Source organism: Merops nubicus, unplaced genomic scaffold, assembly GCF_000691845.1.
Source record: "Merops nubicus isolate BGI_N331 unplaced genomic scaffold, ASM69184v1 scaffold25337, whole genome shotgun sequence".
Lineage (NCBI taxonomy): Eukaryota > Metazoa > Chordata > Aves > Coraciiformes > Meropidae > Merops > Merops nubicus.
The window spans coordinates 1-12,517 of record NW_008618695.1 but is presented as its reverse complement, the minus strand read 5'-3'; the positions used below and the strand labels follow the sequence as shown (position 1 = coordinate 12,517).

Here is a 12,517-nt window from a genome sequence, read left to right as displayed (position 1 = left end):
CAGCAGCATGAATGCCCAAGCTTCCTGAAGTGTGGCAAGTTGACTACACTGTCTCCTCTAAAAGTTGCAGAGGACTCCTCTCTCCCCACAACACAGATTAATCAAAAAGTGTTCCCTTTCTGCACCCTGTTACTCCAAGAAGCCACTCTGTTCACTGCATTAGCAACTTCTGCATCAGTCTGCTAACCGACATTCAGTCCAAGTCCACTGAACTACAAGGTACCTCCACAGGGCTATCTGAACTTCAGTGCTCCTTTTACAGATCTTACACATCTGCAAGAGGCTCACAGATTATAAAAACCAGGCAAGATTTGCATAACCACATGTAGTCTGTTTTGATTTCTAGACACTTTTGTTTTAATTTTCAACATCCTTTATTATTATACATCCTGGGTTTTGATTTTGCTAATAGCATCCTCTCTCTCTTCTCTATTCAAATTCTTACAGCAGCCTGGAGAAGCCCTTGATCAGCTCTTTTAAAGCATTTTGATAAAAACACGACCTTTAGAAACTACTTCACCACTTTCTCTAGGTTTACCACGGAAGAGAAACTAGTTCATCACCATCACTTTGAGATGCTTCATGTATTTTTTGTTTCACTCAAATACAGAATGAAAACTAGCAAACTTCACAGTAAAGCTTTATGCTTACAGGGACACAACAGTATTCTCTATTCCACCCCAAATTTCACATTCAGAGTAACAGACATAAAACACCTCCTCATTACCAATTCATTTTGTGTTGAGCAGTCTTCATCAAGCAAAGCAAATGCCTACATTAGCCTGCATGTAGTGCCTTGCTGGAATGAGCTTAAAGCAGAGTAGAAGTTTCCGTGAGATTGCATACAAAGAATAAAACCCTTGGCAAAAGTTAAAGCAGATGAATAGAAATAAATCAGCAAAGCAGGTAGAGCTGAAGGAGGAAAAGCCATGTTTTAACACTGTTAGATTCACCAATAAACTCCCTCCTCATTACGATTCCATCAAGTTAACAGATGGCAAAGCATTAACCAAACAAGAGGGTGTTGAGAGCTGGTAGGAAGAACAACACAGGAGGCTTTACAAGATGTCAGCAGATGCTCCTGACTTTGTCCAAAAAAAATGCAATCACCTATATATCCAAGAGGAATTTCACTATCTCAAACAAGAAGATTAAAAGGCACCAAGGCAGATTTAAAACAAAACAGTACTACCAGGCTCACTGGTACCACAGGCAGCCTCTGGCAATGTTTTGACTACCCTAACATTTCTCCCTTCCCACATACCTCCAGATTCTGGTTTATCTTTTACAAGACAGAAGCACCCACATACACAAACTCAGATTCCTTGCTCCTTTTGATAAATTCCAGAGTAAGTTGAACTGAAGGTGAAAACTCCTGTTGATTTAAGGGCTGTAACTGAAGTCACATCAACTCCGTGAAGACTCAACGGAGAGTCCACGTGAATGATGCTGGACACGGGACGCAGGGCCTGTGACACTGGACTCCCCAGTGCTGCACAAGGATGATACAGAAGCTGAAGAACTATGAGCAACATACAGATCACTGGACTTATTAAATCAGAAATAAAGTATTGAGGAAACTCTCATGGTTCCTCTTAATAAAAGCCACACTCTGAACTACCTATTACATCTACTTCAAATACACAGTCTCAGGGCTCCTGATCAGCTATTCCCACCAGAGGCATTCCCAAAAGATGATGAGTTCTTTAGGCTTTCTATAAATTCTACCTCAAGAGGCAGTGCCTCGGTTAGACATTTAAGAGATACTACCAAGAGCTACCCAAAACCCCCAAACCACACAAAACTTGCAGTTGGTAACCTTTGCTTCATTTCTCTCTGCAAACAAAATTCTTCCTTGGAGAGAATGGCTTTATACTAGTACAGGAAAAAAAACATCAACAAAGGAAATGTTTAGACACTGAAATCCCTGGAAGATTTCTCGTAGCACAAGACTGCTGACAAATACTCATTAGAAAGCTTTCTTCCAAAATAAAATAAAAGAGCACAAAAAGAACCACAATGGTTAAGACAGCAAGTTTAATTTCTAGGCCATTATATAGTAACAGTGTTCCACTCAAACACTGGTCTCAATTCATGCTTCTTAACTGAGAAAGTTACATACTGGATCTGTCAATAGCAGATGTTCTGATTTGACTTTGGAAAAAAGCCTATACTGAGGGGAAAACAAGCAATATTTTATGTCCCACACATAAAAACACTATAGCAAGGTCTGGAACATGTGCAGCATGTCCCACAGCTCCCGTATTAATCGGTAATAGCATGAAAGAAAGCAGCATTAAGATGACCTGTTAACATCATGAGCTGAGAACATGGGATTTTAGAAGCACACCACTGTAGGTATTTCACTTGAGATTTTTTTCACTATGTGCCTACTCCAGCCCATGCTGGCCAGAAGCAGAGAGCTCTGGACTCCAACCGGGCAGGTGCTGGAAAACCTCCGCCAGCGCTGGTTTCTCTTGCTGCAGCTTATCTTCCTACCAGTAGCAGCCGAGTCCTTGGAGGAAAAACACATGGCATGCCTGAGCAGAAGAAAAACTTGGATTCCCTGGTACTTCAAAATGTTATCAGTTTATGTCACTGCACTCAACGCTGCTACTAGCACATTATATAAAGGATAAAGTATGCCTGGTGGGGGTTATCAATATTCCCTGTAGTAACACAAGAACAAGATGTGCATAGGCAAGATTTAACTTTCTAGTGCTATGGTTTGAAGCCACATCAGGCTATTAAAAAGCTCTGGTGCACCATTGTCAAGCAGATTTACTTAGTGCTAGTTCTATTTCTCAATACATCCGAATCAGAAAGAGGAGCAAAAATAGAAGCACTTTAACACTTACTAAACACCAACTTGTGCAAGTTAAAGGTGTATGCTGGTAGAGACTGTACATCAACAGATAAAAACTACTATTATCCTTTAAAACGTTCTCAGAAGAAATACAAGGAAACTAAAGCAGCTAGAAAGTGAAGATTTATAAAAATCATTACTGAAGTAAAAGTGATAGAAATTCTACACGTTCATCCTGGATCAGCAAGGCTTGTGGACAATTAGTGGGACAATACAAGGACTGAATTGATAATTTGAGAAGTCAGAGCATTTGAGCAGCACTGTTTAGAGAAAAACAATCATCAGTAAAGTGGCAAGAGCAATCCAGATACTAATTATTCTGTAGAAGTAATTTTTATCCACAGAAAATACCATAATAAATGAATGGGAGACAAGAAATAGAATCACTGTACTACGGAGAGAAATGCAATCACTGAAAATAAGCAGCATGGGGAATTCCACAAGTAAGTCTCACGAATCGAAAGCAACCAGCATTATTTGAAAGGATCAGAAGGGTAAAACAACAGATGTACTATCTGAGTAACAGTAACATATTTGATAAAAATCTCTCTCAAGACTGTTACTCTCCCAAATAAACTCAAATTGGCTCAGACAGGAACACTATGTCACCCGAAGACCAATGACTAGTCACATAAAAAAAGTGAAAAGCCTATAACAGAAAATAAAAATAAATAAATAGATAAAAAGGTGAGCTCTTCAAAGGCTGGGAAACCCCCAAATTGCCACACTAAAAAGGGCTGTATCAATTTAGACTGATGTTCTCAGAAGTTAAAATGACAAACAGCAATGGACTGCAAGTCTTGATTAGTAGGATACTGCAAAGACTGAAATTAGTTCTGATGCTATTCTGAAACAGAAGCAGGACTGATTATCTGAATATGTTCATGTGATCCACAGATGGCATGTGCAGGGGTTAAACTGCAGATGAATTGCAATTGCCAGTTGGTACAAAACAGTAATAAGATGACCTAAAGTGATTAAAAACTGATTTTTTTTTTTTTAAACAGAAAAATAAAGAATCAGTGGGTGGGGGGAAGCAACAAATGGCAGGAGATCAAATCAACAGACATAGAAAAAGAAAACACTAAATATATTTAATTTCAGAGAAAAAAAAAACAAAAAAAAACACACAAGAAAAATACCAGGGAATGATATGCCAGATCAGAAGGTAAAAGCAAAGACCCTTCTTCAGTTCACAACCTGAATACACAGCTCCAGAGCACGCTACAGAGAACAGGACCTGTATGTGCCATATCAGTAAAATTCACCTAGAAAATGTCCTTCATTCCCAGAAAATCTAGATCAAGAAGATTAATTAAGGTGATTTACAATTTGTTCCCTACAGCACCCACATATACTTCATTCCCTTTTGAATGAGCTGTCTCCAATTTCAGCTTGAATACAATGGGCTTACTACAGACCTTGTCTTCTTGTAGCCAAGCCCAAGACTAATTAATGCACCAGACTCAGTCATCGTGATATAGTCAGATAAACACACCATGATGTACACAATTTAATACTCACATTATTCAAAATACAAATGCCACAAAATGTCACTGATCCGCAGTAAGAAAAAGGGATCAAGAAAATGATTTCTTAGCTTCTAGTTTTCATAGTCATCTATAGACTATACAGGCAAAAAAAAAACGATAGAAGCCTAATTGCCTGAAGAGCTCTTTACTTACAAGAGCAGCTGGGGGAAAAAAAGCCAACAAATTACATTCTTCTGAACTTTCTTCCAAAGGCAGTAAAACTTCTCAGCTTTTCTGAAGTCAGTCAATCCCCGCCAAACCAAAGGCTGACTTTGGTTGTAACCTACTTAGAAATCAATGACAATGTTCTACATCTACCTCATCAGGTCACTGAGAAATTATTAACATTCGCAAAGCATTTCATTGTGCTTTATTACAGCTCCAAGTGCCACACCAAGGTTCAACTCTGCAAATACAGATAGCTTCCAACCAAATTCATAGAAAAACATTACTTACAGTGGATGCAATGCTAGATTAATGTTGTCACACTTACCAATCAGCCAGCAGGGCTTCAGAGAAAACACAGGAAATTGCATATAAATATTGCTCTGTCCCATTGAATATGTATTTCTAAAGTTAGAGCATGAAAGCGTTAAATATTTTTGTTTCCCATTAAAAACATTCTTTACATGGTAAGGCAATTAAGTTACTTTGGCATCCGCTCCACACAAAGCAGCTGCTGTACAGTATGTTTTACTTTATAAAATATCTTTAATCAGCACACTGACTGGTTCTGTCACTTATAATTAAGGAGGTAAATGGCAGGTGCGGCATTAATTAGTGAAATTGAAGTCTCTGTGCAAGACATGCAGTCATACTAACTTAATGCTTCCTAGGAATAGAAATGATTGCTAACAGCTCTGCACCACGGGCTTGGCTGTGTAAGACCACGTCAAGAAAGAGGGTCTTTTAACACAGTTACACTTCTGAAGCCTTTACAGTCTCACATTACCAGATTCATTTCTTAAACTCTTCCTCTGAAAACAGAAAAATGCTTCAGGAGCACAAAGCCTGACCATTAAGCCATCCCGCGAGAGTCTTTGGTTCTGCCTTACAAACAATAGGAGGGGTGGGAGGCAGAGGTACAGGTCGAGAGACAGGCAAAGCAGCTCTCTTAGTTCTAAAGATTTTCCCAGCCAACCACTAAAAAATAAGCTAGCTCAATATTTGGACAAATGCCCACACTCCTAATTTAAAAACAGAGCAACTGTTGCTGCAATCCCTTCCCAAGTGCCCAAAGCAGGACCACCCCATCCTACAATTACCCTCATAACAATTTGGCAATTGCCACCTTAAGAGGTTGTGGGTTTTCAGAGGAACTCTCATAGTGTGCGAGTTAAACTAAATCTCTCCTCCCTTCTAAACCTGCAGAGGTTATTTTGGCTTTAAGGATTTGAAGGACAGCCTTGCAGATATTTACAATTCTTCAGCACACACACATTCAGGGAGAAGTCCTACAAGACGAGTAACCTCCCAAAGACGCGGTAGTCACGCTGAGCACAGGTACGTCGTGGCACCGGGTCCCTGGCAGACACAGCCCAGGGTGGTGCATTCATCATCTCTGTGCTCACCTGTTCTGCAGGGTCCCCAGGTCCCAGCTCAGCATGCAAAACTGCTCATAAAGACAAGTGCAGTTGGTAAGACTGAAATAATTACAGTGTTCATGGTCTCATTTATAACCTAATAGTCTGCTCATCTCCAAGCAAATGTTCTCAGACCTCCATTGGTTTAGGTCAAACCAAGACTGCAATTTGAAAGAAGCCAAGAAGCCCAACTTCTGCATTACTTGAAGGCAAAAAGGTTAATCCTTCTGGCTCCATACTTCCTAAGCTATGTTTTGAAAACAACTCAAATACGTGTCCCTCAGAAGTGAAAGCACAACGGTACATCAAACAATGCATTTACTAATACAGTGGTAGTAAAGTAGTAGTAAAGAACCTTCTGTATTGATTTTTAAGAGAATCTATGCATTTTGCCTAATTCACAAAGCAGATTCCCACATCTGCCTTCAATAGAAAGCAATATAAACATCAGGCAAAGCAACCCTGTGCTATGAGCTAGAAGACCTGCTGCAGACCTCTAATATACCAATCTTGCAAATATCAAGCAAGACATTGAATTGATTTGTGCTTCATTGATGCTAAATGAATGTTTCTTCAGTGGGTAGATAGTGCCTTCCACATGCACAGAAAAAAATACTTCCAAGAAAAACTATAGCAGATAAACAGCAGCGAATGGAAAGCAAACTTACTTTTTTTCTTTCAGTGCTAATTTTGACTTAAAATTGAGTCTTCTGGGAAGGAACAGAATTCCTAGCTGTGTGCAGTACCCCCTGCCAACCAACTTATGAAGCAGAACTGCTACTGACTCACAAATGAGTTACTCATCCATCCTCCTTCTGACAATCAGAAAAAAGTACATGACCACAGCTGACAGAAGAGAAAACAAAGATTCAAACAGAGCAATTCAGGAAGGGTATGAAGGAGAGTTTAGAAAACAAAGATGCTGTGATAAAGACAATTTGTTATACTCTGCAAGAAGACACAGTGACAATAAACCACTTTTAACCACACTCGTAATTCTGCAAATTATTGAATAATGAGGGGTACACAAACAAATAAAAGGCCACCATTTATAAGCACCACAGTATTTTGTTTGAAAATGCAAAACAGCATGGTAGAATTGCAGTAGTATTTTTATGCCTTTTCATATTAGGCACAGTGTGGATATGAAACAGCTGATCTGAACTAGCAAAAGAGAACTTAGGGGAAGGAAAAAGCTTTGTCTGTAAATGGGAACAAGCACCACTAGGGAACAGACTTCAGAGAGCATATGTAGGGGTTAAACAGAAACCATCCTCCCAGACAGGTGCAGCACTCTGCTGAAATATTCCAGACAGCTATTCAGACATTTTTATGCTATCACAAACAATTTCAGTTCCCAGGCAGGTCTAAGACAGTGATATTCATATAAACTCTCTGGGAAGACAGCAGCCATGCCCTACCATATGGTCTGGCACAGATCAGCATATGGGATTGGTTGCGATTGCTTTCTTTTCCCAAAATTAGCATTAAAATATAAGTGATAGCTTCAATTAGAAGCAAAGCAACCTAAGCTCAAAATATTAAATTAGAAGTAATCCAATGTTCTGTTGTAGACAATAAAGAAGTTTATAGTTTGTTAGATGGTATAAATACAATTAAGACCGAGAAAAGACATGAACACATAAATAAATCAACCCCTTCACTACTACGGCAGTGAGCAGTATTTACTACCAGTGTGGATAGAAAGAGAGATGTTTATGGCATACCTACAGAAAGGAATTAAAATCACATTCCCCAGTCTGTCAGTTCATACCAAAAAGAATACCAAAGAGGCTAAACTACCTCCCGCCATTCAAAAAGCCTCAACAGCTAAGGCTGCTGCAAAATGGTGAAGTCATCACACAAGACTTCTAGTCTTCTTTGTGGTTCAGCTTACTTTCATGGACACCATGAGGTCCATGGGTTCCATTTCTAAAAGTATCTTCTGCTAAGTGGTAGTGCATCATTTGATACCATATGCTCAATACCAACTAATCAGGTTTTGCATCACTCTATATGCACAACACTACAATTCACACTGAATGATTTGGTGGAATCTGATTAAAATGAGGAAGCATTCCAGCTCTACAGACAGTTAGTTACATTATATGAAGTACTCAGATACACAGGAACACAGTTAAAAGAAAAGTCTTACTTTCCCATCCAAACTGCATAGCTTTCAGGGAGTTGTGGAACAAAAAGCATGGATCTTCCAGTATCAACATCTACTGCTCCAAAGCAGCCTTCTTCAGTTACTCCAAAAGTCCAGTGAAAGTAAGATTCCTATGTTAAGACAAAATATAGTCTTAAAAGAAAATCCTCACTTCTACCAGCTCAAAAAAACAGACTGTAGTACATACTGAGTCCTACTTCCACGTAGCTGAAAGAGATCACTCTTGCTTTTGGAGAGGGGGAAGTGGTTTACGTCTAAAGCTTTCCAGACTGATTAGTTTTAGGTTACAATAATACAAATCTCTCTTTTGGCATCCAGAAAGGATCACAGATTAAAAAACTACCATAAGGAATCAACAGGTAAACTCAGCACAATACACATACACCACACAATAAAATACATTCTTCCAATCTAGAATTAGGGAATGTAGTATCAGAAAGAAACAGTTGTGTCACATGAGACAAGGCAAAAGCAGAGTGCAGATTCATTGGGCTGTAATGGCTGAGTGCTGAAGTGAAGAACAAACCTCCTCCAGAGAAGAGAAAGCTGCACTAGGACCAATCTTTAGTCAAGAGTTAATTTAAGAACACACAAGTGAACAACACCTAACAATACAGAGACGAATGTGGCAAAGACAGACATATGCTCTGATACTCTGGTTATGGAGTATGCATAATTAGAGTTCTGTTACACCAGCTTCCCCAATGACTAAGAATGCATTCAGATGACATTAACAAGTTATTAAGCCTTACTTGTGACAGAACGTGAGTACTTAAGGAAGAGTCTAATTTGAGAAGACACCAGTTGTAAATTCTAAGATACATCCTGCTTTGTGGAACACACTATTTACAAAAGCTTGAAATATGTTTTTCTAGTAATTAATTCAGCTTAAGTCTACTGTAATGTGTTTCACTATGGACAGGTTATTTTTTGGGTCACAGACAAGCTTGAAAAAAAAATTCCATTGCTGTCTTTAATATTATGTTAAACACTGATAGGCAATAGGGCCTTAAACATGTTTATGCCCTTTAAACCAGGTGATAAGCCTGTATACTAAAGCAATGAAAGAGAGTAACTCAAAGCTGAAGAAGCAATGTTATAAAGAAACCAATTTAAGTGAAGCAAGGCAATGCGCTCATGACAGAGAAAGGGAAAAGAATTAAAAATGGTTTAAAAAAATCATGCAGCTGAGAGTGTTTCTTAATTTGATTTGCAGTTTGATTCAGCTCTTACCTGACGAAACACAATACCAGTATCAGTACAGTATCTCTGGGTTCCTTCTCCACCCTGCAGCAGAACAACTGAATTCTTCTGGACATCCTTATTCTGTCTCAGGCGGTCACACAGTCGTCTTCTATTCAAGGCAAAGAGTGCTACAGGCACTTTCAAGGTCTCATTCCCCAGCCAAAAGGAAGGTCTAGAAAAGATTTAATACAAGATGAAGACAATGGTTAGCACAACTCAGATGCACGTGATTTTTACTGTGGTCTAGAACAGAAAAGGAAGTTGAGTTCAACCCTATGAACAAGGTGCTAATCACTCAAGGGGAAGAGACGCTGTATACAAGCACTGTGCTCCAGGGAGGATCAAACAATGCTCATACCAGTACCAAAGAAAGAAGATGGTAAAAGGAGACAGGCCAGGCTGCAGTTATGGCTCACAGCAGGTCATTTGTTACATTCTTTTAGGTAAAGCAACACCAAAATAGATGCAGAAAGTGACAATCACCTAGATCTGCTGAGTAAAGGCAAAGCAGAAGAGAAGAAAATGAGTTCGGAGTTACTGAAAACAGAAGTGGAAGGTTACACTAAATCTGGCAAATTTCAGCAAGTCCTTCTGGAAAACGTTCAGCACCTGTAACAGGAGTGGAGGGAAAAAATATGACAGCTAGCAGATGCAGGACAACAGCATTTCTCTTAGTCACACAGTATCTGCAGATTTCTTTTCTGTGTACATATGTCTATTCTTCCACTCACACAAGTGGCTTCAGCAAGTGGCTGAACTCACACTCACGGCCAGAGGAGCATGTCCCAGGTACCAATGGCCTCCTGCTGCTCATCTCCACCTGCCCCTAAGGCAGCACAAACCTGCTAGGACAGCCCAGAAAATTGCTGAAAGATTGTACTCAACACAGCTGCAACTGGGAGAATACAGTTCAGAAGCAGATATCTCTCTCTCTTAAAATAAACTGGCTATTAAGCAATTTAAGCTGTTTAAAGTGCTACAAGAATATAGTGCTGATTCATTCACATTTGCGAGAGCTCCCTACCTGCAGTTTTTGGAGCTTTATAAATAGAAGCACAGTAGCTTATTATATATTTTATATTTTTTTTAAATTAGATGAGAGAAGAATCTAAGAGAATTCCCCTCTCCCCTTTTTTTTGTTTAACATAGATATAGCCAACTTGTGCTTTGGAGCTTTGGTATTATGGATGAATACTGATTTTTCAGTAAAACCCTATGATTTAAGTCCAGTTTGTTCCTCCACCTCAGCTTCTCTAAGCTTAATGAACTGACTGGCTGGCTGGTCATTTGGTATCAGATATGCTTCCAGAGATGATGACAGAAAGGTGCAGTTAAATCGTTAGCATGTTAAGATGACAAGAAATGAACCACCAAGGAACTTAACCTTAGAGAAGCAGAGCTCCACATCTTAATTATTATATAGTTTTCCTAGGCAATCTGAAAGGTAACCTTTGATTTATAGCTGCATGAAGTAACCTCCTGAAAGACTTTATCAGCATCAGAAATGTAAACCCTGTAATTTCTTACTGCAGACACAGCATAAAGAAGCTAATAAAATACTTTATTTGTTTATAAGTACTTGATATAACAACGTAAGTAATTTTAGGAGGTGAAAGATTGCTCTTGATAATACAGTTTTCAAACTAGCTGCCCGAGAGCTGAGCTGATGGTGCACAAACCCCAAATGCATTTATTTTTATTACTTTCCACACACAGCTGACAACCCAGTGCCATGGCAGGTGGTCGTTCAAGGGGCTGCAGGCCACCTATTATGGCACATCACCATAGGGTGGAAGCACAGCATAAGCTTTCATTTTGGGGTACCCATGCCTATAGGAAGAATGAAGCAACTTCATGCAATCCTAGCAAAAGCTACTGAAAGTTTTAAAACAGTCAGTGAATCTTAAACTAACAAGGGGAAAAGCTTTTTGGGTGCAAAGCTGTGGCCGAGCAACTCTGCAATGCACAAGAGGTTGAAGACACTTATCCAAGCAAGATCACTCCCTGGAGTAACTCCAGTGCAAGGGCCTGGAAAGCACATGGTCAACTTATTGCAAGCATGGAAGGTAAGAGAGAACATCATTAGATATTCTTATGCAATAGATTGCCCTCAGATCTTTGTATCTGCTGACAAAAAAAGGCAGAGGTTGAAGTACAACTTGTCTTACGTTTCACTTCAACAGAAGGAAGAGAGTCACCTTTGTAAGTTAAGGGATTTTTGCTGTGATTTAAAAACAAAACAAAACAAAACAACCACATTAAAAAAAAAGCCTGACCTCTCTCCTGTGATTTAAAAACAAACCAAAACGAAACAAAACAAAACAAAACAAAACAACCACATTAAAAAAAAGCCTGACCTCTCCTTCTCCAGGCACATTCCTACACCCTGGAGTTCATAGAAAGCCTTATATGAAGCTCATACAAAGGGACATTTTCATCTCCACAAAATTTACTATTAATGCTTTTATTGCTTAAAACCTTTGACAACCAAAATGAGACTGAAGGAGAAGTACCACTGTCAGGCAGCAATCCCTACTGGTAGTCTCACTAAGCCACTTCAAGAGTGTCTTTGCCTGGGACCTTAACACTTGAGCTGAAATGCATTCTGGCGCAAGGTGACTGTTCTGCACATGTTGTCTAAGCCCATCGCAAAACTGTGTTCTGCCTTACAAACAACAGATTCCACTTCCCCTGATTCAGTTTGATGCCACAGTATTCACCAACAACAGAATTTGGCCCTGCACAGTTCTTTTAGACTAGTACAGGTTTTTCACAGGCATGGCCTGGGTCTCTATTTTAAGGCTGTTGCAAGAGTCACAGCAGCTGAGCATGCTGGACCCAGCAGCAAGGGCTGCAGGACACAGGAGGGCTGGCCCCAGTGTTGCTGCAAATGCTGCTCTGTCCCTCAGGCTCTCTGCTGAGCACTCATATGTCGATTTCATGCCTTGGACAGTAGGAATTTGACAAGCAAGACTTTCACCACTGAAATTCTGGAGAAAACCAGCCAGTTTTCAGAGATGAGTCAACTTAGAGAAGTTTGCTTCCTCCACAGCCTTTGTTCACGCTTTCCTCCCGCAAGGACTTGAATACCAAAGTGACAGCACCCTCAGGGATGACC

General features: G+C 39.7%; 1 protein-coding gene across 1 annotated transcript in view; it reads right to left on the bottom strand.

The window, feature by feature from the left end:
- LOC103776057 (xaa-Pro dipeptidase-like) overlaps positions 1-9,571 on the bottom strand; it is a gene marked incomplete at both ends in the record, with an annotated part of 24,054 nt that extends 14,483 nt beyond the window's left edge. The window contains 2 exons of the mRNA XM_008943545.1: positions 8,137-8,264; positions 9,388-9,571. Of these exons, the coding sequence (XP_008941793.1) occupies positions 8,137-8,264; positions 9,388-9,571 (312 nt within the window). The remainder of the gene's footprint in view (positions 1-8,136; positions 8,265-9,387) is intronic.
- Between the last annotated feature and the right edge of the window lie 2,946 nt (positions 9,572-12,517).